The sequence below is a fragment of the Falco peregrinus genome, chromosome 3 (assembly GCF_023634155.1).
Source record: "Falco peregrinus isolate bFalPer1 chromosome 3, bFalPer1.pri, whole genome shotgun sequence".
NCBI classification, from domain to species: Eukaryota; Metazoa; Chordata; class Aves; order Falconiformes; family Falconidae; genus Falco; species Falco peregrinus.
Window position 1 is genome coordinate 1,064,517 of NC_073723.1, and position 27,862 is coordinate 1,092,378.

At 45.9% G+C, this 27,862-nt stretch overlaps 1 protein-coding gene across 1 annotated transcript; it reads right to left on the minus strand.

Annotated features, from left to right (window-relative positions):
• Positions 1 to 912: 912 nt before the first annotated feature.
• On the minus strand, positions 913 to 2,951 carry LOC129784010 (heat shock factor protein 5-like). The gene is made up of 3 exons (XM_055798663.1): positions 2,818 to 2,951; positions 1,822 to 2,447; positions 913 to 1,022 (listed from the first exon to the last, which is right to left on the minus strand). The coding sequence occupies exons 1-3, from the start codon at positions 2,949 to 2,951 to the stop codon at positions 913 to 915; spliced, it is 870 nt and encodes a 289-aa protein (XP_055654638.1).
• Between the last annotated feature and the right edge of the window lie 24,911 nt (positions 2,952 to 27,862).

Sequence of the window (27,862 nt, forward strand, 5' to 3'; positions counted from 1 at the left end):
CTTGCACTCCTCTGATGAAATCAGTAACATACAGTCATTATTCTGCAAGTTCACATTTAACCATTAAGAATCACTAAATAAATACCAGCTGACCCTGAAGATTTGCTAAGACTTAATGTATAGGACCGTTTACTTCCTGTTCAGTACTTTCACCATTTATAAACAGAGAAGGAACAGGGGTATGAAAATTCTTTTGTTTATATTTTACCTTTGGATAGGGACATGAAGATTATCTAGCTCTAACACGTAAACAAGACACCACAGGATGCCAAGTTACCAACCTCCAGTTGCTGTCCAGGACTTGTTCCTGAATGTTTAACAGAGCGTTACACCCTGCAAGACACTGGGAACAGATGTGCCCCTAAACAGTCAGTACAGAGCGCACAGTACATTGTCAGCCTGTCAGAACTTGACTGCATAGAAACCCCAATGTTTTCCTTGTTCTGTCTTTCTAGAAAATGAGACTCCTAGAGCAAAAACTCTGAAACTGCAGCCATAAAAACAGAGGACAAAAAATGAAAAAGTCATCTCTTTCTCATAATTTCCTTTACCAGTGGTCTGCATTACATCAGACAAACCACGTCACTGAAGTCTGCAATGACTCATCTTAGCCTTAACAAGGTTAACATCAAATCATTAGTTTAAATGTTTCCTAGCCTCCCTACTGAAATAAGTTCCATCCCTTCTCAGATGCTTCATTTTGTCTTCTTGGTATTGCACGTGCAGTTCCACACACATCACGGAAAACACCACTTGAATTAGATGACAGTTCCTACCCTGACACAGTAACCAAGAGTATGGGGATACCCTACTCTGCTCTAAAGGCCAGCCGGTGCTGCAGACAGCAGTACCGACAACTGCTTCTCCCCTTCTCCTGCTCGCACAGTCCTGCCGCTTCTCCTACACCGCGCCTTACAGCTCTGCACCCATGGGGTGCATCACCCGGGTCCAAGAGCCAGCCACAAAAAGGCTATTAAAGTCTCCTCCGATCACTGCACTGAACCAACACGTTGCTGTATCAGCTGCAAGGAAGATGACAGTTAACATGCCACCAAGGGAATGGGAAGCCGGAGTGCTCTTCTGGCAGCAGCCCAAGAGCACTGCAAAGCAAGATATTCACATCTTCCTTACACAGCACCAACTACAAAGCTTTAGGGCCGATACAAAATGTGTGGAATAATCCTGAGGGCTCACACTTGTCTTGGGAAAACCCAGATCCTCTCAAAGAGGGTTAGAAAGAAAGAAAACACGTTTTAGGGCTTTTCAGCAGTATTATTTTCTAATTAGCTCTCACCTACTCATTCAATCCGTTTTAAAAACTACGTAGCTTGTGAATTCTTTTTCAGGAGACAACTGACAAAAATCTTACTACCAGGTCTTGTCTCCTTTGCACAAAACTAACAGGATGCTCTAGTTATCACTTCACACAACTCACTGCTTCACACACATGTAATGACAGCTTATTAAGCACCCCTACTGATGGGCATCCTTACTGACGGGCAAGAAGCAGTAACGTTCATCTGGTAGAGCTGTGCCAGCTCCACAGAGATCGAGCAAGGGTGTTCTTAGTGTAGCACGCAATGGAGACTGTACTGTAGTCTACAGGCAGCCTGAAATACATGTGAACCATGCTACTCATGCTTACTGGCAGCAGATCTACCTGCATAAACAACAACAGCTTCCCTACACCAGGTGAACTGAGATGCCACCGGCAAGGACAGGTAACCCTTCTCCCTCAGGAGAGCGTTGATTTTCAAATCCCATGCCACCCAGTGCTTCTCAAAAACCCACCAAGGCCCCACATGGCCCACTCTGACTCACCAGGCCTGCTAAGCGTCGAGGGTGGAGGCAGCGGCTGCCCGTTCAGTGGCGTGCCAGGCAAGCGCTGGAAGCGGTTGGGTGGGCGGCTGGTCACATCCAGGCCCGCTGCCATCTTCGCCTTGTTGCCCGTCGTCAGGCGCTTCAGGTGGACAAGGAGGTCGGGGTGGTCGCGGCAAAAGTGGGGGCTGCGGAAGTGATGCAGGGGCCCAGTGCAGTTGCCACCGTTGCCTTGTCCACCCTCTGGGCCCGGCCCCCCCACCACACTGCTCCCCGGCAACATCCCCACCTTGCGGAAGCCATAGAGACTGAGCTGCCGGATGAAGCTGCTGAAGTTCTTGAAGAAACCGGCGGCTGCCGCTGCCCCACGGCCACCCGGCTGCGCGGCGACGGCCGGCCCGGCGCCCAGCAGCTCGCACTCACAGCGCGGCTGGTTGATGACCAGCCCCCGGCCGGAGGCACCCCAGCGAACGGAGCGGCAGCGCGGGCTGTTGACCAGCCGCCGCAGCCTGGCGGGGAAGGTGTCGGCACTGACGGGGACGGGCTGCTGCGACGCGTCCGTGTCGGTAGGTGGCACCAACCGCCGCGCGCTCAACCGCCGCCCGCGCGGCCTCCGGCACGTGCCCCGCCTGCGAGGCGCTGCCCGCCGCGCGCGGCCCCCGGCCCTCAGCCCCGCCGCGGCGCTGGTCCGCGCAGCGCCCCGGTCCCTCGGCACGGCACGGCCGCAGCCCGGCCTCCCCTCAGCCCCCCCTCAGCCCCGCCATCCCCTCAGCTCCCCCCCGTCCATTCAGCTCCCCAAGTCCCCTCAGCCGGGCCATGTCCCTCAGCCCCGCCATCCCCCTCCGCCCCGCCGGTCCCCTCGGCCACCCCCTCCGCCCCGCCGGTCCTCTCATCCCGCCGGCCCCTCAGCTCCGCTGCCACCAGCATCTGCCGTAGCTTCCGTGAGCGACCGGGCGGCTGAGGCCCGGGGCCGAAAGCTGCCGCTCGGGGCGGCCCCACTGCCAGCCCACAGCCGTCCCGGGGGCAGCCTGGACGTCCTTGAACCACGGCGCGGGTGGGCGCCGGGCCGTGGAAAGCGGCTGCAGGCGGGGCAGAGCGGGGAACACGCGCTCCGCGGCCCCGCACCCCGCCATGGCTGCCCGGCGCCCCGGGACCGCGCGCGGGAAAGGGGGCGGGGCCGCAGGGCCACGTGACATAACATCGAATCCCAGGGAGGGGCGGGGCGGGGGCGGGTTCTGCTGAGCAGCCGGACCTGCCCGGGCGCCGCGGCTGCCGCGGGGTGCGGGCGGCAGGGACGGAGAGGGGCGCGGGCGGCGGGGGCTCGGGAGCTGCTCCATGTGCCGGGGGCACCCCGGGCTGGTGCGTACCCCTCCGGGAGGAATGCAGCCGGCAGAGCAAAAGTGTCGGCTTAAAAACCACTGGCAGTTCACAAAAGGAAAAGCGAATTTATAAGGAGTGCAGAGGAACACGGAACAAATCGGGAATTGTGTCACATTTGCCCCAAAACCCCCCAGACCTGTGCAGTTCTGATCCCCACGCCAGAACAGATCAAGTGGAGTTAAAATGGGGCAGAGAAAATCAGCAGCAAGGGTAAGAACTAGCTTCAGCGGAAGGAAATACTGAAGAAGGAATCTTCAGAGGGGCAGTTATATAAAAATATAGGTAGTAAAGTTGTAGTTAGTGTAAAGGAGGCAAGCACGACTCATGGAGGATTTCAAACAGGAGAAATCAAATCAGGTACTTAATCACGGGGAAACCGGGGAACTAATTGCCACAGGATGTTTTGGGTACCATAATGTTACTTGGCTAAGGGAGGGTGTTGGGGGGGGTGCGTGTGTGTGAAGAAAAGAGAGAGGGAAAAAGAACAAGATTAGCTACATTCACAAAGACTAGAACTCTTAAAGCGGCACCTTTGTCACTGCGAGTGCTTGCACTGTGCGCTGGCACAGCTCTGAGGCAGTGCCTGAGCTGCACTGGTGCAGATCTGCCCTCTTCTCAGCCTTGTGCTGCCAGCTGTGACTGCAGGCAGACTGCAGGAACCAGCAGAACCATCCTTACCGCTGCAGAACAGGAATCTGCTATGAACCAACAGGCAAAGAAGAGCAGGGAGCCAGGGAAGGAAGAGTGCGGTGATCTCTCTCTCTGCTTGCATCTTGCCCACAGGTCACCAGCAGTGGCAGAAGAAAATGACATTCCTCTGTCTTGGCTGCCCTCAAAGCAAGACAGTGAGAAGACTGAGCACCTGTGTGTTTTGTGAGCTCAAATATATTATCTTGACCTCAAATATATTATCTTGGAGTTGTCGTAAGATTTCTTAGCAAGAAGGTACAAAACCAAACCTCTTCTTTAACTAAAGTCGTCCTTATTGCTTTGGTTTACAGCACAGCCCCTAACCACCAAGGCAAGTAAAAGCGCAGTAAGTTCCAGAAAGGGAACAAAATTGAATAAACTGATGGGAAACTGTTCCTATTTTTAAACTGAAAGCAAAATCCCTCTGCTCTTCTGCATAGCTGAAGTGAGGAAAATGATGTTTGGGTGGGGTTGCTTAACAGAGTTTCACACTTCAAATTAAACCAGAAGCAGAAATTTTGTCAATGTTGTCATCAAAGCTGAAATCCAGCACCACAGAAGGATGCTGCTTTACCCAAGGAATTAATGGCCTACGATTCTAGTAAGCTCATGCTGTCATCTTCCCAAGACGCTTTGCAATTTTTTTCCCCTCGGTAATAACTTATTAAGAATTATGTTGCTCAGTGTAAACAGCTAAAACTTAAGTAAAGCAAATCTGAAAAATCCAGAAAAATGTCCATTTCACAATAAATTCTTCTTGGCATTCCTGAGGTTGTCTTTTGCATTACTTCAGTGAAATGAATTTGGGTTTCTCTCTCCTTGTGCAGCAAGAGTGCCAGAAGACCATGACTACCTGATGGTGGGACAGGTGAGGTTTTTAGTGTATCATCTGTAACTCAGGGCAGAGCCAGCAATACGTAGTCCATAACTGAAATGCAGAGCATGATTCCCTAAAACTAACACAAAGAAACAGCGGTCCCTTTCGTACCACTGGCCATTCTTGACTTCAGCCACAAGAGTGGATTCATTTGCCACTTCTTGGTCAGTGGGTTAAATTTGGTCCTGAGGACTTTAAATTGTTACTTTAATCGTCAAAGATTGTTATTAGCCAAAGGTGATGGGAGCTGCAAGAACAAATAGCTTATTACTAATTTGTGTCACTGACATATGAACTCAGTGCTTTCCTTCTTTTTCACCCATGTGAACTCAAATTGCTGTTAGCCCGCACGCCCCTATTTGCCATGTACCATGGCAGTTACTCTCTGGTGTCTGCCTCTCTCACAGCTGTGCCTTTCTCTGCAGCTAGCTTTCTTCCTCCTTCCCTGCTGCGGGACACCAGAGATCTGTCCATTGTACAGACGAGAAGGTGGGCCTTTGCCAGAAATTCATAATCCTCTTCTGCCAGTACTTAACCTCCATTCCAACCTTTTGTAATAACCTCCTAGTTTTCTACATTTCTCTTGCTTATACATATATATAGTACAAAAAAACCCTACCAACTTAACGATGTAAATTATACATTTTGCAAACTGATTCTGCAGAGCTGAACAAAAATGTTATTGTTAGCTTGTCTGCTGTATGTCAGGGCAAGGACTGTATGTCAGTGGGAAGAAAAATCCTTTGTGACCAAAATGTAAACCAAAGACCTATCTTCCACAAAGTTCAGAAGTCTGTGGCTATCCAACTGCACAGCAGTTCTGTCATCAGAGCAGCTTACCTAAACTCACCACCTGTTAAAGGGGGATGATGAACTTCTGCCCCTTGCTTCCTTTAATTGCACCCTCTATAAAACCGGTTTCATTTCACTCCCTGCTGTTCCCTGGTGTGGGGTCAGCAGGATGCAAACAGCACCCTTCTGTGCTGTGAATTGGGGTCTGATTGGGTGAGCCGTCTGCGGGGGTGGGGGTGGAGGCAGGAAGGGTACTGAGGTGACACCCCCCAAGCCCAGGGCACACTCGCTCCAAGGACAGGCAGCCCCCCTAAGTCAGCATTTGAGAACCAGAAGATGCTGGTGAGGGCTCCCAGCATAGGGCTCTACTCCATTGTCTGTGGAGGAAAGAGGGTTGATGACTTTGATGTTTATCAAGATGAGTGCTCTATAAATTCATGCTCCCAAAAATTCATGCACTACTATCATGATTTTGGGGTGCAGAGCGCAGGAATTTAGTTGGTGGTCCTAATCCACCAAGCTAATGCAGCTTCATAAGATACTGTCAGCTGAGCTACGGTAGCAACGGGTGTGCTCTGGTCAGCCTGAGTTGCAAAGCAGTTTGGCTAGATAAGCATCTTCTGATACAAAAAGTTTTAAGGGTAGGACAAGCCTTACATGACTGTCTCTTGTAATTATCCATTCACACAGATCATCTTTTTTGAAATAATTTGGCAAAATTTTGAAGTGTTCCCAAGATGTAGGACAAGTGGCTGGATCGTAAGAGCATAGATATTTCAGATCCAGGTGGGTAAATATCTGAACTACCTCAGGCAAGATAAACCCAAAGTTTTGTTCCTCACAAATCAATCACAGAAATGAAAAATTACCGTTATTGTAATATGACTATATGTAAAATGGCAAACAAAATATGACAATAGGGAAGTCAGTGGCTTTGTTACATGCTCATATAATCTGGTCCTTAAAAGCTATCTCCTGGCTACATCATTGTTGCAGTGAAATTCATTGCTCTCTTTACACATCTTTGAAACTCTCATGTATCAATGGCTATGAGATCAGAGTATGATCATCTTCAAGGAAGAGTTGGTAGCTCACTCTTCGCCAAGGTTGTAGAATGACCAAATCAGGACTTCTACACACATATTGTCAGGAATTTTGTCTGATTTTGTATTTGGGGGGGTGGGGGGTCGTGGTTGGTTTGGTGGTTGGTTTTTTTAAAGAGGTCATCCCTAGAGGATTCTTAGCTCTTCCTAAAGTTAATTTCCTCTGAAATCAATCCAAGTTAAGGCGTTCACCATCACGCAGAATGTGTTCTTAATTTCCTGTATTCAGTTAATCCTGTGATCATGCTCAGGAAGGTCCTCCACTGAAGTCAGGGCAGGTACAACACAATGAGAATTCTGGATTTGGCTTCATTGTCCAAATTCACAGTGTCTGGGAGATGAATAAGCCAGGCTGATACTTACAATGATGCGTAGCCATTCTCAGACAGTTTAGCATGATACGTTATTCCAAAAATCTTTTAAACATGCCAGCATTTGGACATTCATAAGGTTTTTAACGAAGAACTCTCCAAATGCATTTAAAACCATTCTAAGCCTTGTATCACTAACAAGACCGGAAGAATTAAGTTGCTGTGGCTTTGCATTAGTGGCCATGACAGCATACATTCAGTTCTGACATTTACTGTTATTCCCATGACACCCATAAATATTGCAGACAGCTAGCTGGCTGATCACACACTGCTTGGCTTAGCTGCTTCTATAATTTAGGGGGGATTAAGTTAGCATTTGAAAAATAGAAATTTTTTTACATTTCATATTTATTACTTTGCAATTTTCAAAAGGAAAATCACCCCCCACACACCATGTTCTGATCCATCCAGTGAAAAGTTCCTCAAGGGCCAATAATTCCTATTGTTGTTAGTCAGTTCTCTAATATTACAGATTAATGTGGAATATCTTTTTCTGACTCCTGTTTGTGGCCTTGCCCATGTGATTTCCTTCACAATATTTTGGGATGTGTCATTTAATCATTCAAGGTCATCACAGATATTTTGCCTCCTGCAGCGGTGAATCCCACAGTTTACTTACACATGTTAAATATATTTCCCAATAACTGTAAAACACGCTGCATCTTTCCTTTTCTTTCTCTCCATTGACACTGCTAAATATTACAGTAAAAGAACCTCTAAAGCTTATTTTTCCTGCTACCATTTCAGCTAGTCCCTTTGTCTTAAAATCTTTGCTTTAGCAAATAATTTCAAATACAACAGTAACACTGAAGAATATAGAGATGTCATATGTTTGATTTTCCTCTGCTCATTTAAAAAATACGTTATCTGTATTGTTAACTTCTGGTGGAGGCTGGGCAGAAATCGATATTGCTATCTATGTTTGCTCCTATGGAGAGGTTCTGCCTACTCAGAGCACAGTAATTGTGCTCAGTAATTGAAGTATGGGATTATTTTAGGCTAATGTGTGTTTACTTACTCCAAGTTAAATTTCATCACTCACTGCTACTTCTATTTCCCTCTGAAATATTTCTTAATCCTCCATAATTTTTCACCATCTCTGCTGAAGCACTCTTCTCCAACAGTATTACTGACTGCCCTGTTTCTGTCTTCTTCCTTCCGCACATCAAATGTCTGGGACTTTTTGGTTTTGTATTAGAAATTTAATTTGTATCTAATGCAGATTTGGACCATTATATAGATACTGAGCCAGACTCGTGTGGCTTTTGTGATGAGCAGTCTTGTCTCACCAACCTGCAGGTTCTAGGAGTTGACAAGCATATTAATAGGGGCTTGACTGCTGGTTTTCCAGAAGGCTTTTGGCAAGGTCCTTCACCAAAGGCTCTTAAGGAAATTCAGACATTATAAGGAGGAAGGCAGTTGCATGGTTAAATAACTGGGTAAAAGACAGGGAACAGAAGATAAGGGTAAATGTTCAATAAATGGTCAGAAGGCTGTTTTTCGCCTTCACGAGCAACTTAGGAGTAGGTATCAATGACAGATGAGGTATCGATCTTTACAAATAATATGAAGTTATTCAGGATGGAACAACTGTCAAGGACTGCAGAAGCTGCTAACAAAACTGAGAAACTGTTTAGATGTATTTTGCACCCAGTTATTAAATGTGTTGCTTTATTTGCCTCATCTCATAAAGACAGAGTGGGAAAAAGCTCATAGGAGAACAGCAAAGATCAGGGGTATGGAGTATCTTCCATGTGAAGGAAGACTGTGCAGACCAGGACTCTTCAGCCCAGAAAAGCTCCAATATGTGACAGAGGCATATAAAAGCATAAATAGCCAGAGAAGTTTATTGTTTATTTTCTTTCCCTGTGGGACAATTAGGGTTCAGCCAATGAAGCTCGCAGGAGGCAAGTTCACACTGAACAAAACAGGGTGAATCTTTATACAATATGTAGTTAAACTGGTGGAAAGCCTTGCTGTAGGATGCTATGAATGATGGCCATTTACACGATCTCAAGAGGACACTGTGTAAAAGCATGGACAGGAAATTCTGTTGAGCTAATAAATGCAAATATTTTCCTGAATCCCTCTGGAGAGGTCCATAAGCTGCACATTCTTGGCAAGAGTGCATACCAGGACGTGTCACTGGAGGCTTTGCATCCCCAGGCACCTGCTGGTGGCCACAACTGGTGACAGGACACAGGGTTAGACACCGTGCAGCCATTTCTTATGGTCTGCTCCCCTCAGGACACTTGGAACAGCTTCTCTTCTTAAGCGACAGCAGATGTTGTGCCTAACTGATGATATCCCAGTCAGCAAAGTTACAAAAAGACCCGTCAGCTGTATACTGAGGCCAAGAAAGTTCAGGCTGAGACACAGGTTTTAAACACGTAAGGTCATTTCTGTTTGGAAGCCTTAGTCCAGCCGCAGCACGCTCCTGCTCACTGAAAGCTTTGGAAGCAGCTAAGATTTCCCTGTGGCTGCTGAGCTCAGCAGAACGGGAACGGTTTGCTCCTGCGGACTGTCCTTTCTTTTGCTAGCTGCATGCTTCCCAAATCCCTCCCTGCTAATGAGGGCCACAGAGAGGCCACCAGGACCCTTCTAGTTGTGAAGGAGAAGTTGAGTAATTGTTAGCTGCATGTGCCCCTCTCTCCGTACCCTTCCCAGCAGGTGCGCTGGCTCTTCCCTTGCTACGCAGCCCCTCCTCGCTTCCCCAGTTGCTGCATTGCTGCCCCTACCAGATCTTGGGAGCTCTCCTGATGTTGTAAACTGAAGGAGGGTGGCTATCCTCATTTCCCACTCTTGCTATTAATCCTACTCCTCTGTCCTTGTCGAGATACTATTTCCACCTTCGCCCTGCTGATCTCCCACCTTCCAGGGCCGATGTCGCCCATGCAGCCGCCCCTGCCAGGCACCACTGCCTGCACCTGCCTGTGGCTCCTGCTGCTCTCCGCAGACCTCACCTTGCCCCCTGCGGAACAGTGGGGCTTGCTGGGCTTCTTTGCCTCTGCTCTGTTTTCTTCTGCCTGAGCTCTAACCGTGGAATTGTTCCTTGCTTTGTGCTTAAGGTTAAGAAGCTGAACTAGTTCCCCAGGTGTTCCTTATTGAAAATGTCCCAAACCCAAAAGTAGTTAAGTATTTATATGCCCCTTGTTACTCCTGAAAGCGAAAGGAAAACACACTTTCCCTACCATTGTCCCTGTTTGACATTTGCCATAGCAAAATTTACAGAGGAGTTTGTTGTATGGCCCATTTGTGCATCATATTTTTAATTTGGAAACACAAGAAACCCAAAGCCTCATTGCCATGAAAAAGTAATGCTCAAATCTGTAAGAATATGAACTATACTTTATAAAACAAGCTCTGCTTTTCTCTCACAGCTCCCATCTCAGGTTGCTTTCACTTGGTCCTTAGTGATAAAATGGCACCATAAACTTGTTTTATGTCCTGCTCTGTAGTAAAGCACAGTGTAGTAGGTGGCAGACACAAGAAATTTATATTCTTAGTCACTTCACTGTGAAAGGTATTGATCACAAATGAGCGGTAGCCTCAACATGTCAAATTTATAAACAGCAGAGAAAATGGAGACGGACCAAAGTATAGGTATGAAGAAAAGTTCAGTCTTTACCAGCCCCTGATGACTGATGGTGTGATTTGCCTCTGAGTGGTGGAAGGGAGTCAGAGAGGGTCTTAGACTTTCTCTTGTGCTATCCTCCTGCAGATGGCTGGGCTCGGGGCTGGTGGGTGTGCACGTGTTCTTCGCAGAACTCTGCAAGGGAATGCTGAGATGTGGTGCTAAAAAACATGAAGCTCGGTGCACGGCAAATGCTGTGTCTGCAGCTCACTGCTTGCAAGTCCCGATGCAGACGGAAGTGGAAGGGTGAATGATGCACCTGATACTGCAACTGTGACTAGCTGTGGCTTTGGAAAGAGCAGAAAACTAGTCATGCAGTAAGTGTCCCTGAAGCTTTGATCTCCCTATAAAATTATCACTTTTCTCCACTATTGAAATAGACGTACCACATACGCATTAAGCCAAATGGAAGAGAGCATTAGTTTTTGGACTGTCACTGTCTTTAAGCACCAGCAAGAAAAGAGGAGTTTGTTTTCCTGATTCAGATACTACAGATTCTGTGGGACGTTGACATTTTCTTACAAGCCATCTGTGAACTTACTCAAGAGAAGGGCAAGCTAATGAGGCAAACATTGTTTGCCTTAAGTGTCTGTTTCTCCTGTGTGTCCGGGGGCTGTGACACAGTCCTGCAGACTAAAATGCAACCCCCAACAAACACTAACGATAAAAAAGGAAAGCAAACAGAAAAATCCCTTACCATCTCAGAGATTTGCTTTTCCTTGCTCTTTCTTCTTACTTCCTCGGTGTTTTCCACATGAAATCCTGTGGCTTCACTGTCACACCATGGGCAAACAAGCAGGGCCGGTCTTTCGCGTTCCTGCACTCAGCATGGTCCCCAAAGCTATTTTGATGGGTGGGCGGGAGGGGTGGGCTGAGCCTGGGTGGCCACTCTGGCTTCCAGATGAAGCTGGATCTCCCTGGTACAAGAGGCAGTCGGTGGCTGCAGAGCCTGGACAACTGACAGACCACCCTAAGCCCCTAACCAGAGAGCTCCAGCCATGGGAGGGATAATAACAGACACCCAGTTGCCTCCCTCTGGAAAACTAAAGGAAGAGGAAAGGCTAGCGCAAAGTTTCTGGAGGTCATAATCTGGGGCATCCTGCTGTCAGTGGGAAGAATTAGTGGCTGCAGAAAAAAAGGATCAATGCAGAGGTCAAGAGTAATGTGGAGAGCTACACACACAGAGGGGAGAGGAGGGAGGGCAGACAGCCTGGAACGTGCCTGGGTCATAGATGAGCATGAACCAGGTTTTGGTTTGGCCTTGTGGACATCAAGAAAATGATGTGGCCCTGTTGTATCCTGCACAGCGTGTTGTCGGTTTTGTGTGTTGCCTGTGCTGCACCTCTCTGGCCCTGGCTGAGTTAGTGCACAGGCAGAGACCCCCTCTCCTGTCTGGCACACCACATCCAGCACAGCCCGGACACAGCCTGCCTGTTTCTGGTTCTGCAGAAGCCCGTCTCTTGCCTGTGTGAGACCCTCTTGGGAAAGCTGGCCACCAGAAAAGGCAGTTTCCTAACCTGGGGAAGAAGCTGATAGAGCAGGGACCTGCAGGTAGCTTCAGTCAGCTTTGCATAGTCCTACTCAGCTTCTCCTCCAGCCCAGGGTGAGGATGCACAGCAAGGTAAAGAGAGAGAACACAGAGCTCAGAACAGATAGGATGGGCTACCTATGTAGCTGTTTGTGCCTTAATGGCATTTGTCACCGTGCAGGTGGCTGGAGAACCCAGATAGTGTGTAAGGCACCTTCTGACCTTCTTTAGTGCTGTGCGTGTCAGCTCAGCCACATGCACACAGTCATGCTTGCAATAGTGACAGGTTGACATCCAACACAGAAGTACTGTGTAGTATCATTCTGTGCAAAGCCCATGGGTGAAATACTGGTATTTTGCCATTCCGGTATGTATCTTAGTGACATAGTTCTGCACAGTTGCAAACAGAATTATAAAACGGGTTTCTGCAGCGAATGAAGAGACGGGACGCAGCTTGATGCAAGCAAATGTCAATTTATTGTACAGAAGCACGAGGTTATATACACTTTCAGAAGCTGCGCGTTTTAAACAGATTGGTTCTTGAAGCTAAGCATTGCATACTAGGCAATCCCTGATTGGTGGTTAACTGCCATCAATTAACAGCAAGGTGTTACTGCGACGAGCAAGGGGAAGCATGCGGCCGACTCAATGTGAGTGATAGAGCAAGCTTCAATTTATTACGGCGCGATTATGTCTTATATACAGTTCCAGTTAATTATGCCTACAAATCATCTGCTGATTGGCTAAGCTCTAAAGGATTACACTTTCATACGTCCTCCTATTTGCGGTTTCTGCGGATAGCTAACTACATATATTTTTTTTTTCTCTCTTATCTATGTGAATTCCTCAAAGTTATTTACAAGGTCAGCATAACCTTATCTCTCTTCCCTTATTAGCAAGCCTGGTAATTTTCCATTTTTAGCAAGCCTGGTAATTTTCCATTTTTAGCAAGTCTGGTAATTTCTCGCTGCGGCCTAGCTTGGTTCACTCCAGACTTATGTCAAAAAGCTGTATCACACAGTCCTTCTATGGAACCGTGGCCGTTCTCTTTCGTCCATTCTGCAACATGTTACCTTTCCTTGGCGCCATCCATCCCCCACTCCCCTGTGCTCTGTAAACATGCCTCTTCATGTTAATTGTTGTCTAGACAAGCTCGAGCACCTTCCCCTCAGCTAACTGATTGCCACGCATGGTCTTAGTTTCCAGCCCGCTCCTGCATCTCCCCCTTCCTGTTGCACAAAAAGAACCTTTGAAACCGAACGAGTAAAAGCAAGGTATAAGTAATAGAACAAATAAAAAAAGCAACTAAGACATATTATCAGTGTCAAAATAACCCACTGTCTCTGTTCCGTACAATTTTACAATTTCCCCTTTTTGTTTTTGAACAGCTAGTACCAGGTTTGCCATGTTCTGCAGGGCCCTTGCAAACATGACAGCAACCAAGGTAATAGCAAACAAACAATACTGCCAGTTGAGTGAATGGATGCCAAAAAGGCTGAAATTTTCTCAGATTTTGTTAACATGTTGCTGCAATGGGGCGCCTAAAATCCACGCAGCACATACCATCAAAATCCTCACAGCCATGTCCTTGAACCAACAATAAAAAGCAGTGGCAATTTTGACTCACATTCTTAACTGCCTACCAAACAAGGTGATTTAACTCTTTAATGCTTTCCCTGCTGTTACTCTGGGTAAGAGAAGAACCGCTGCGACATGTTCCCATCATAGCCTCCTACTACATTAGCATCTACAGAAAGACAATTATCGACATTCAAAGTGTAAACAATATCAGCTTCTTTTGGATTAACATTATACATAGGTGGAAGGGCACACCAAACAAGAACTGGTTCAGTTAAAAAGTTCGAAACATAGCATGCCTTCTCTGAACATACCTCTGGGGTCATTCCCTTCATTACTTCTCTTTTTTATGCAAAGAGAAACACTTTTACCATAACAGAGAAGCCCCTATTTACATCTCTGAGCCCGGACACAAACCGCAGCTGTATGCTCCACCAGGCTCAGGGCAGAAATCGTTCATGCAGTTACATAGCTATGTATCACTACAAGCATGCAGACACCTATTAGACACTAGATAACCATGTTTATCTTTCCTAGTCTCCTTCACAATACCCAGCTGTTCTCTCATCTCTTGTTAGGTCAAATATTCTCCAGTTTCCTCTCCTATCTCTCTCTTCAGACATTCTCTATCCTCTTTTTTGCTTGTTAATTGCGACGAGGCAAAGCGTGTGTGTAGCTGGGTGACCATGACCTGATTTATGTTACAATCAACTAAACACTGAATACAGGAAAAAAAAGGCATGGGAGACATAAGGCAAACATCACTAAGGTGGTTAAAGATAATGATAATAAATCCTGTAATACTTTTGAGTCAGGGCCCAAAGTTTCCCAGCTGTGAGAAGAGACCAAAGGTATCCCGCCCCTGGCTCGGTTGCAGATCTTTGTTTTAAGGCTTTTGAGTTTTGTATACTTTTGTAAATTAATTCACAGTGGTCACTCAGATTCACGTAACACATCCTATCAAGTTCTTCACACTTGTGTCCCTGTGCTAATAATAAAAATCAATAGCAACTCGGTTCTGTAGCAACATATGATGGACAGAATCAACATCTGTTAATGAGCCAGAAAAAAAAGAACAGTATTTGTAGTATTACTTTGTTTAGCAAGCTAGCAGCCTAATTTACTAAGCAAGTTAAGAGCGTGTACTATTCTTACAGAAGAGATTAGAGAAGCAAAAATGTGTTATGCTGCATTCCAGAACTCAGCCTGAGAATTACAGTCTGCTGTGAGTTCTGCGTTACAATCATTTGACACATGTTGGGGTTGCGATTGTGAAAGTTGCCCGTTTACAATTTTCATTGGCATTGTCACAGCTAGTTGTTTTAAAAGCAACCCTTGAGCTTCCTGATGTTCGACTTGTTGCAAAATATTCTGAAGCCAATCAATCAAGTTAGTATTAAAGTTAGTGACTCTCTAGGACCCTGCAAGACTGTGGCAAGACTCCCGCATCCTGACTGCCTTAATAGCCATTCCTTCATTTGCAAACAGCTGTCCCTGGGATACCTTGCCTGACTCACAGAATCAGCACAGTTAATTGCTCCAGCCAACTGCTCATAGTTAACAGCAATTCCCCGATTAAGGTTTTCAGTCAAGGCCACTACACATAGCTCACAAAAATCAGATAACCACATCATATACTGTATCAGTTAGTACCATACAAAGCAATGACTTCCAATCATGCAGTGTGAGTGTATAAGGCTCTGCCATCACTTCAAGAAGGGACATAGCAAATGTATTATGAATCCTCCCTTCCCGCACTGCTTTGCTTAACTCTTTAACAGCCTCGTATTGCACAGGCTGCCACTCTGCAGTTTGATTTGTCTGACAAAATACTGAACATGCCATAGCGACTCCCAAAACCCATCACTGAAGTGTTTCCCACTTGCATTCCTGTCACCAATCCCTCAGACTCCCTTTCACCCTCCCCCAAAATACAATCAATGCATCAGGAGAGACAAGGGGGTGGGGGAAAGGTCTAGCTCCTTTTCCAGATCTATAGGACCTGAATCAAAAGGTTTATCAGTGTCAATAAAATCATTGTCCGAGTTGTCCTGTTCCTGTGCTTGGTCCTGTGTTGTGAGGGTTGCTGCAATCAGTGACAGAAGCTTTGGGGGCAGAGGAGGTGTGGACAGAATCGCCATCACTGACGGTGTCTTGAGAAGAGTCGCGCTGTCGGTGGAATTTACAGCTTCCTCTGGTTTAGCACCGTTAGTAGAATTAGTCCACACTTGGCAAAGAGGAGTCAGAATTTGCCACCAAGATGTTAAATGCATTCCCGACACGGAGTTCCCCTCCGCGGCAGCATCATACAATTGGCTGCTGTATGTACACACTTTCATTCTTTCAAAGTCTCTAAAGTTTCTTGGCTGCGCACCTGTCTCGATGCATACAGGCGTTATCCTCAGGGTTTAGGTTGTCCGCCTGGTCCAGACAGCAAGACGATCGTTCAGCCAAGCCGTCTCCTCCGGAACACGGCCCTCTTCCATGAGCTGTCTTTTTTCCATCCTTATTCTTCCAAGGCTTCGGAACACCACCATAGGGGTCACCATTTGAGGAGATTGAGGCACAGACTCCCGGATCTGACTCTCAACTCCGGGGGGATTTCAGGCCGGCTCCTGCTTCCTTTCAGCAGATCATTCAAAGTTCTGTGGGATTCACTGCATGTCGCTCAGATAGGCGATTCGAAAGCCCTTCACGTTAGATCCTTAAACGCATCACGTCGGGGTCACCAATTTGCGGCGAATGAAGAGACGGGACGCAGCTTGATGCAAGCAAATGTCAATTTATTGTACAGAAGCACGAGTTTATATACACTTTCAGAAGCTGCGCGTTTTAAACAGATTGGTTCTTGAAGCTAAGCATTGCATACTAGGCAATCCCTGATTGGTGGTTAACTGCCATCAATTAACAGCAAGGTGTTACCTTTCCTTGGCGCCAACCTTGGCGCCATCCGTCTCCCACTCCCCTGTGCTCTGTAAACACGTCTCATCATGTTAATTGTTGTCTAGACCAGCTCGAGCACATTCCCCTCAGCTAACTGATTGCCACGCATGGTCCTAGTTTCCAGCCCGCTCCTGCAGGTTTCTTTCTACCTTTTTCTTTTTTTTTTTTTTTTCCCTAAAGGTGTGAAGAAAGAAGTACAAAAAGGTCAGGATGCTAACAGGCCTGTTGTCTCATCCCCTAAGAGCTCAGCAGTAACAACCACCAGGCTCCATTCACCAGGTAATTATGAACCAAAACCCACTGCTCAGGGAAGATTTAAACTTGTTGACTTTGCATCTCTTGTCAACACACTAAACGGAGACCTGCTATTAAGTGAGGACTGATTGTGTCCAAGGTTCATTAAGCTGGCTCTGAGTACAGCAGGCTTTATCATACCAACGCATGAGCTGAACAGACTTTTGTTTTCTTTGTTACAACCACGAAGTCATCTCTCCGTCAAAACAAAGACTTGTTGCTATTACATCTTTAAGGTCACGGGAACATTTATGTTTATCATTACAATTTTCTTATCTAACAAGAGAACAGATAGGTATAGTGAAATAAAAGACACCTCAGATACCTGGAATGAGAGTATACTGTATATTGCCTGGGATCTACTCTTACTGTTTGCAGAGGCGCTGAATTTCCTGGGCTGTTTCTGTGCAAGACTGGAAAAGGGGTTATCTATAGAATTAACCTTCGGAGTGCTATTGGGGCATTGTCAGCTTAGCCCTCAACATTGCGTACAAACACATGGGTTTAGCATTTCTGAAGAATACCTTTGCTTATTTACTAAAATGAAGGGAATTTCTTTCTATTTATGTTTCCTAAGTGTACATCAACAGATGTATAAGGTACCTAAAGGCTTTTCTAAGGCTGGCCTTTGGCTGATAACGCTTCTGAAATGCGTGGGCATGGTCCCAATGATTTCTCTGTGCTTGCAGTTTATCTCCTGTTCTGTTGCCTCACTTTTTAGACTCTACTTAAATACTTCAAATGTCATCTCTACAGCTATACGATGCTTGAGTTGTTATTATTATGGGGGGCAGAACCCCATGTTTCTTCATTTGATGGTAAAGTAAAAAAAATGTAGAACAGCTCTTTGGCTTCTAGAACATTCATCAAGAGTCTCTTCATGTTTACTAAACTCAAACTCTTCTTCCTCCTTCACGCCCAACAAAATCCAGAAAATGGGAGGTTAAATTTAATCTTCCCAGGCACCGACAGGATTCAGAATTCTCCTCATGAAGCTACTAGGGTAAAAACATGAACTTACCACTCTCTTCTGAATCATACAATTTTTAGGCTGTTTTGCAACTGGTGAGATCACCAAGAGAGATCCAAAGAAAAATTTGTTGTGCAGAGTGCCTGACCAGCAGCTCACCAGCATTTATAACCGTGGGACTCCAGTTTAAGCACCAGAACTGATTGTGGTGGTAGCAGCATGTTACAGAACAGCTGATTTGCTTCCACTAGAACTGGAAAGCAAAATGAAACATAGGCGTATTTGTACTGCGTATTTCTGTTGTCCTAAGGAGGCCTGCATTTCCACAGGTCACTTAATGGTTTTCAAGGCTGAAATTTTTGGCATATCCAATTTGTAAGTCCTCAAATGTTGCTTCATTGTCATGACAGGTTGAGTAAGTGCCCTCTCTCCCACTGCACAGACTGATTTAGGATTTCTTAAGCTTGGTTGTCTGAAATTATGACAACCTAAAATTGTTTATCACTGTAAGGATCAAATAGGAAGGTAAACCTCATCTTTATTTTTTGAGAGTAGCCTTTAGCACTCTATGAAATGACAACAGCAATAACAGAAATAACAAACAGACAATGTTTTCACCTATTTAACAGTTCCAAAAAACAGTCAAAGCAGCCATTAAACAGGACAAGGCGTGAGTGTAGCTGGGGCTAAGGGGCAGTAGCACAGCCTTTCCTCCATCAGGATCACAAACCTGTGAGGCATTTACTCTTTGTGATAGGAGAGCACGTGTCCTCCAGGTAACTGCCACACCTACATGTGGCCATGAAACAGGCTGTAAAACTTTGAGTGCTGTCTCTAGGTTGTGTTCCCTGTTACTGGCCTCCTCACGTACAATTCTTTTAAATCAGTGCTGGTCTTTGACTGTCATGGAAATTTTTTTTAGCCTTGAGTCTAATCTTTAGACTTTTGGTCAGTCCTCCTGCAGACTTGCAAGGAGTTTTGAGATGCAGAGTCTCATAGCGATATCTATTTTATCTATTGATGCAATCCCATTCCTGAAATATGTGTATAGGAACAGCTGTACATAGATGCAGGTGCTCTGCATCCACTCCATTTTAGGATGGTGCCGTCTGTTTCTGACATCTGTCACTCTACAAATTGCTTGTTATCAGTCCTCTGAAAGTAATTTTCTCATTTTCCTTATGAAAATGTCCAAAATTGGACAGTTAAAGGGCAAATAAATTACATTCCCCATCTAAATCCTCATGGACTGTATTAATTGTGAGTATATACTTGTCATGTCTCCTAGTTCAAACACAAGTAGATAAAAAAGACCTGGGAGTTTTGAAGTGGATCAAAGGGGTTTGGTGATTATTTCAGCATACACAAGGTCTCCCCCCTGGTCCCACCATCAGCAAAAAGGACATTCAGGATCAGGGCCAGCATCATTAATACATACCCTGTTTTGTGCAGAGCAACAGAAGGGAGACACGAATGGCAGAGTAAGCTTAGTAAGCTGCTTTTCAGACCCAAATGAACTGAGAAGTTCAGATTCATCCCTGAGGAGAATAGCACAATTTCATTTGCAAGGACAGCTTATAACACTGACGAGGACAACACAGAGATGTGTGCTTCAAGTGTTCCAGTGAACAGGAAAGCTAGAAAGATATAAGACAAAGCAACCTGATGGGTTTCTGTTTTCATTAAAACTGGACTGATTTCAAGAGCTTCCCTTTACACTTCTCCCTATGCCTTTTGTTGTAACATCACCACGCTGCCTCAACAACCCAAGATTTTTACACTAGAAAGACAGATATTTGTGGCCGTTGCTCCTATGAATCTCTTATTTTGTGATAATACCTACTGCCTGCTGCCCAGCTAAGAGCCCCTTTACATGAATGGAAGAATCTGTAAGAAAATAGCATTCCTGAACAAAAAGGTGTACAGGCTTAAACTGACATGAAAATGGATAGAGGGCAATGGCTGTGCTGGTTGAACTCTCTTAATGACAGAAAGTCCTCTCTCTCTCTCATCCGGTATTGTAGTATTTAGGACTTGCAACATCGTAAAGTTAGTTTTGACATGTTGGGAAACCTGGTATTCCTCCTTACAAATGCCAGTCATGGGCACAAATTGTGTCAAAGGCTGTTTTGCACTCGTGGCTCTCTGCGGTTGCAGCACGAGATACTTGGGGTCATGAGGGAGCATCTCTGGAGCTAGTTCCCTGTAAGCTTAGCCTGGAGCCAGGACACAGTCCAGCAAATTGGAAGACATGCTCCCAGTGGCTCCACGCAAGTCAGGGATCTAAAAAAGTAGGAATATGCTCCTGGTGTATTGTTCTGGAAAAGCTATGCTGCTTCCCTGCCTGATGTTGTAAAATTGCCCTAAGGGTCTGTTTGCACACCCAGGCCACCGTCTTAAAAATCTAAAATATCTAAAGCACATCTAACAAAATTACCTCTGGAACAATGCTCGGCTTCGTAAATTGGTTCTAGCTCATACCATTAGATGCATCTCTGTGGAAAGATTCTTCTGGGTTTTGGGAAAGGGGTAGGTAGCATCCACAGTGGAAGACTGTCCCCTGTTACCTTCATTACTGACAACTAGTTGGAGACATTGTTCCTGTGTTGTTTTGCAGGAACTGCGTGCTACAAGACTGTAAGACCACAAGATACTCTTTTTTTTTTCTTCCTTTTCTTTTTTCCCAGATTCTTCCGTACCCAACCCTTGCTGCCAGCACAGCAGTGTTCGTTTTTCATCCATCCAGACCAATGTCCTCCATTTCTAGTAACGCATGGAAACAAGGTGTCTGGCTGTTTTCTGCCTCTTTCTTACTGACTCGAGCTCCTCGGCTAAAAGCTTGATACTAGTGGGAGGAGCTCAAGAAGTGAACCAGGAATTCCTGGCCAGTATTCAGGAATGAGCTAGAAAGCAACAACTGAGGAGACACAAGGGTAGCAACAAGAATCATTAAATCAAAGGTGTTGCCCCAGCGTGATGTTTGCAGAGAGTTCTCAGGAAGCTGAGAAGATAAAGACAAAACAGATGGTCCAAGCAGTGGCTTGAGCAACCTGGCACTACCAGAACACTGCCCTTTCTTGCTTCATCCTCCCGAGTATCTCCAGAGAAAGGAGTAGCTGACCCAGGCAGGATATGAACTTAAATTAGGATAAAAGCCTCACTTCCCCGAAGTGGCTTATCATGAGCGAGCTTTAGTTCCTGAGCCATTCACGTGAATATGACACCGTGTTTGAGCTGATATCCTGAACACAAGCTACACCAGTGGTTCCACATCTTTATACAGGATCAGACTTGCTTCAAGCCAACCTGGAGCACGTCAGAGGAGCCAGAGTCGGTCGGGGCCCATTTCTGCGGGCAAACCGTACAGCGCTGCTGCTGTGACCAACGGTGCAGAGAGAGCAGCCATGCAGGGTCAGTGGTGTAACAGTCAGCACCGTGTGGCACCTGGTGGCATTTCTGTACAGATCTGTTTTGTGCTGCAACTTTAGAAGTGTTACAAAGGGCAGAGCAAGGGGGACTGGCAAGGTAGACTGCAGTATTGCTGAGAAAAAGAAGTCGCGAATCCCAATAGCAAGCAACCCATGCTGTGTTTGCATTCAGGGAAGGACAACTCCAGTCCCACATTGCCCTATTTGGAGGCAAAAGGAAATCTACAAAGGCCATCTGGGACCTCTGTCAAGTCACCAGACTTGGGGTTGAGGTGGCCAAAGAAATCATGTGTAGAGTGTAGACATCATCCTACTGTTTCCCACATCCACAACAGGATAAGCTGAATCTCAGTCCGGACGTGCCCATTTCTCTCACTGTTATCCAAGGGAGTCCAGCATCACGCATCAAGATGCAGACCTCTGTTGCTGTCGATGTCTAACATAGGTGAGAGGGAACCTTCCTCTAACAACCTCAGTTCTCAGTAAGACGTTCTTAGGAGAGCTCTCCCCGGCTCATAGCAGACCTTCAGGCTCAGAGCCTGCGGTGAGATGACTGTTACAAAGGTTTGAGCTTTGGCCCCTACAGAAACATATTGCGCTGTGCTCTTGCTTTTTTTGAAAGTCATTACAGATCTGTGTGAATGCTACAGACCTTTTTTTCTTTTATAGGGCTGAGTCCCAAGGGCCTTAGAAACACAGGAAGGTCATATCCATACATATAAAGGGACCCTGATGGTCTTTTCTTCTCTCCTTTGTAGGACATCCCAAGCAAAGGCCAACCACCCCAAAGAGGGGATTCTCCCCCAAACCGGGAGAGAGTCGAGATGCTGAAAAGCAGTTCATTCAGAGACTGAAGGAAGAGTGTGATGAGCAGTCCCAGCAATTAAGCAATATTCAAGGTGACCTTAAAAGGGCCAGCTGTGGCTTTGATGCCTTTGCTATAACAACACAGCACTTTTTCAGGCAGGTAGGTGTGATGAGTATTTTCTACCATTGGAAAGATACTTTGCCTTTACACCAGCCACTTGCCCAGATTTATTCCACAGTTGTTGAAACTTTGCTCTTGGGAGAAAAGCATGTAATTTCTTTGCAACAGTTATTATGATGAGGGAATCGTAATTTGATGCCATGTATTTGAAAATCAAGGTTCAGGAACTTGGAAGAGGAAGAATTGTGACTGAAGTATTTCTCATGGAGGGGTTTCAGGATGTTTTTAGGAGTAAAGCAGATGCACAAACTTAGAAGTACAAGTCCCTGACTGCTACAGCTGGAATGGAAAGTATAGCTGAGATCTTGATACTTGTGACCAAATGCAAAAACAATCCATGCATTTAGTCAACCAAAGGTGTTGGATGAAGGAAGAGATTTGCTTTCTCACAGTGATTACCTACTCCTGCTGTTCACCACAGATCAGTCAGTGTCCCTGTTACAGAGGTGCCAGTTCCTGAAGACGTTAGAATAACATTATCTCAGCATTTAGATTACATTCAGCAGGTATAGAGAACGTTAAAGGAAATGTTGCCACTAATTAGAGAAGCTTATTTATTCACTAAACCTGAGACAAAATGAGCAAATTTTAAGACAACCCTGAAGGACTTGTAGGTAGTGCTTGTTTCAAAAGCCATTTACTGATCTGGGAAATCTGGCTGGGCTCTGAGGTCCAGACCTGGTTCACCTGATGCCCATGTATTTTGTACCGTCCTGGGTTAACCTGGTGTTCCAAGTACTTTGTAAAACAGGCAGACCGTCACCAGCAGTAGGACCCAAGGTCTGGAGAATATCCCTGATTGCCTGTTTGGCTACTTCTGGAAGAGGTAAGAGTAAACTTTCAGTGTTAACTAGGATGAAAGAAACCAACAAAACCCAAAGCACAGATTCAAACAGTCTTTACAACTTCTGAAATACTTGGTTCAGTTATTTTTTTTTATATTAGTGGGAAAGGTTACCTTTGAACAAATAACCACAGTTCACACTTTTCCCTAAGCAGGAGCTGATCTTGCTAGGGGGAGCTTCAGTGAACTTAAAAAAAGGGAAATTTTTAATACGTACTGAGTATTTTAAATACCTTCTCAAGGGGTTTTCCCCATCCATTTTTCTATAGTCTTGACACTTTTGGGCTTGATGGGCATTTGTAAAGGGCTTTTTTTTTCCTTTTGGTTTTTTTTTGTTTCATTCGAGCTGACTGCGGAGTGTCCTTGATTAAAGCAGAGGGAAACAAAAAAGGGAAGGGCAGTGTATGCTGAGCTTTGTCTGTGTGTTGTCCACTGGGGAGAGATTTTTCATCTCATGCCTCATTCACAACTTGCTGAAGGAATTCTGGAAGCTTGGGCATACCTCCTGTGTCTCCTCTGGATACGTTTTCAGTGAGAACGGCTGCTGCAGCTGAGCTTTCAGATGACTCTTATCCAGTTGGCGCATGTTAGATCTGTCCTGAGAATGCCTACTGAACTGAACACCTCAGGGAACTTTATTTAACAGAGTCCTCTCCAAGTCCTGCCGGGCTCGTGTTTCCAGCTCCCCTGCACCACCAGGCCGGCTGGGGGTTTGCAGTGACACTCCTCTGAATGCCTGGGGCTCTTGCAGGTGAAAAAGAATATACTTCTGGAATTTAAGCACCTTCAGGCTTGGGCAGGATTAGGTGTAGATTTTTTCCAGATCCACGGCTGGGCTCGTTTACCTGTGTTCAGCCTGAGCGTCAGTTTCTTCTGGGCTTGCCTGGTCGCCCTGGAGATATATATGTGCACATCATCATCCAGTGCAGTGCCAGACACCTGTATCTTGCCGCTCGCTGCTGGGAGCCATGTAACACGGACCCCTCCCAGGCAAAGAGACCCCCGGCTTCCCCAGGTGGTGAGCTGCACAGTCAGTGTGAGCCCAACAGTTGCCCATTAGTCACTTAGGTGTGGTACCTACATTAGGAGTATGGTTGCTTTAGGCTCCATTTTTAGGGAATGGAGGCAGGTGAGCACTTCCAGGAGACCATTTTCAGCACCAAAGATCTGAATTTCTGCTTGAGGTACTTGCCTGTACTGTGGCCTCCAGGGATGCCTAAAGCTGCTGCACTTTTAAATTCAATGCTGAAGTTGAGAGCCTACATGTGATGGGATGATCTGGGAGTATTCAAGCAATCGTATAACTGGGCAGTCTGTTCTCCTGCAACATAGACACAGGCTTCCAAGTTTTGGAGTCATTCAAAAATACAATCTATAGACATTTTCTGAGATGGCATTATTGTTTGAAAGCTTGAGCAAAATTGCATTGGCTGACTTTGAGTTAGGGCAGCATGAAAAAAGAAACATTCCCCATTATAAAAATAATACTTATGTTTGTTCCCGAGAAGCCTGCAGGCAGAATGTTGAGGTCTGAGTAGAACTGCAGTTTGGCAAGGGAATAATACTCATGCAGGAAAAAGGTGGGGCCTTATTCCAGAGAAGTTTGAGCTTGAGTTGTCCAACTGGCAGTTCTGCTCTGCTTAGCAGAGGACCCAACCCTACTTTGGTGCTAGGGAGCCTCCTTGGGCTGATAACCAGCCATAGCCTAATTTTACTCTGTGTGTCTCTCTCTCCTTACACCACATCAAAATAATGCCCAAAACATAGGCTTTTATCTGAACTGGAGTAGAATTCTGTTGGAAAATGTGCTCCAGGCAGTGAGGACTGGGATGAGTCTTAAAAGCAGCCCAAGGGCCAGTGTTTTGCACACAGGTGGGAGCCTCCCTGTGCCCGTGGCTCTCTTGTCTTGCTCACACCGTTTCTGTTCTCTCTCCAAAGCTGGGGAAACACCAATGCAAGTGGTCCAACAGACGTGTTTAGCTGAAGAAAGAGCATGTCAATACGTAGTAAACAGTGTTGGCCCACACCCAGGGTTTCTTTGAGTGCTTTCTAATTGTAAGCACCTGCTGTAGCAACCTTAAGGCGGCATGACCATTTTCTTTGGGTTTCGTTGGATTTGTTCAATTGCTGTTCCAGACCACTGCTGAACATCATCCTGAAATCATCTCTTTTTCTCAGTTGTAATAGGCAAGAGTCATTAAATAGGCATCAAGGAGTTCACAGCATGTAGTGGTACTTAGCACAGACCCATTAAATGCAGCTAAACCAATTTTCTGCCTTGGTGAAGAGCCTAGGCAGTCAAAGCAAGCGATGGCTGAGGCAGTGGACAAAAAAAAAATTGAAGCAGTGGTTCTGACTTACACGTTTAGCTAATTATGAGAAGTAATGATTGCAGTGCATGTGGACAGCATGGCTTTTAATTATTATTTTATTAGCAGATGGATTAGTGAAGACCCTCAGATATGCACACGTGACTCCTATTGACTTTGGGAACCACTTTAAACTTCTCCTGAAGAGGAGCAGATGGAGTTTGCCCCTAACGTCGGATGTTCATCATGCCAATACAACCCTTGTGCTGTGAGGCACCAAACTGCACCAAGGCCCTGGAAACTGGACTGATGCCTTTCTGCCAGTCCAGCATGCCCAAGCAGCTGGACTGTTGGAGCCCCGCTCATAAGTTCTGCCCCTGAAATTTCAAATGAGGACTCCAGAGCTGCAGGGCACGTGAGGGGAAGGAATCGTTTCTGAGCTGCAGACCCCAAGGGTGGGAGGAGGTAAGGGAAGGCGCTGTGCTGTGGTAGTCTGTCCCGTACTCTGCTGGGGCACGGAGGGGTTTCCAGACTTGCGGCACAGCCTTGTGTTGCACTTTCCATCACAGGGGAAAAACTGCTCTGGACAGGTCCTGGCATGTGGGCGCGAGCAGATCAGCTGGGAATGGAGGAACCACACAGATGTGCTGGACGAGAGCAGGTGCAGGAGGGGGCCTGGGAAGCAGTACCACAAGTAACAATCAGTTAGTTGAAAGGAATGTGCTCGAGCTTGTGGGTCACAAGCCCTGGTGAAAGGGACATGAGAAATTTCTGAAGGGTATAGAAACAGGGACTAATCATCAAGTTGAGACTATACAAGGAATAAGGCGGTCAGTTTGTCAGCTTGCTCAAAGACGTGGTGCAAGAGCTGCAGACATTGTTGTCTTTATTGCTGAATTGCTAAATAGCTAGTGTGAGATCCTCGCAGGAGTTGCCACATAGTTATTGAATAAGCAAGTTTTTGAACCGATCAGAATTAGATGTAACAATTGCTTGTGTGTATATAATCATGATATTCGGCTAATTAAAGTGATGTTTGCTTGCATCAAGCTGCGTCCCGTCTCTCAGTTGCGGCAAGCAGGGACAGCACTGCAGTACCTGACAGCATCCCAACAGTTTGTGTCTACCAACACTGGGAAAGACCTGTCACCGGTAACCCGTGTGTGTGTTTGTCTCCACACCAGAGTGTGAGTTACTTTTGGGTGGGTATACAAGGCACATCTTCCAGACAAGTAAACACACATAGCGGTGTCCTGGAAAATCTGGGATGGACAAGAGAAACCTTTTCCCCCATTCAAATAACTGAGATATGTGTGTGCTTTTGTGTATTCTTCAAAGCAAGGTTTCTGCCTGTGAAGTGTCATGTCACTACCTTGTTCAAATGCTAATGACCTCTTGTGTAAGAGGCAGAACTGGTTGCACTAGTTCCAAGTCACTTGGTGCTTCCCACCATTGCCTCCGAAACAGTAATTTGGGATAACATTTCAAGTGCTCATCTCAGGCTGGGCTGACAATGGTTTATTTCCACAGCTGCCTCTGAGAGTTAGTTTAGGAGAAATATATGTATTGTTTGTGCCTGGTGGTGGCACAGTGGTAAGAAGCCAGCACTCATCAGAAAGACTGACCTTCTGGCTTTCAGGGGTACTACTTTCCCAGCATTTGCAAAATATATTAGAATTTAGCCCAAGAATAGCTGTTAGGAAAGTGCCGCTCCACTTCTCCCTCATCATTATTACAGCTGGGCCAGATTTCCTGTATGGAGCAAGTTCGGTCTTTTCTTTGCTCCTCCTGGAGACCAGAGCAGTGAGAACAACTCAATCTTTTCATTCTGTATCCTGGAAGAAATCCATTTTGGATTCACCAAGCCCTGACAGTTTTGGGATATGAATCAAAAACATTTTATTGCAAGACAAACAAAACACTTTGTTTACTTGGGAGCAAAAAATTAGAAAGAAACTTTGTCATCATTTAGGGCTTTCTAAACTGCGTTTCAAGTAGAAACGCACAAGATTTGGTGCTGGGGACAACTAGTTATGGTAAAACAGTGCAGTAGGAATTGAGGGGTGCTCCTTTCCTTGCAAGCATTGCAGTGAAGGCTCTATAATGCAGCTGCTCTGGGACTCAGGGACACTGATTCATGCTCGAACTGCCCAAGGAGTGGGTCAGGGTTTGTAAACTGAAGGAAGGTGCCTTCTGCGGGTGCCCTGCTTATTTGCTGTGGGTGCTAGATGACAGGCAGAGAGAAGATAAGGTGCTGTAGAATAGAAACCTTAAAGCAGCTGAATATCTTTCCCCTCCTCATGCTCTTGAATGAT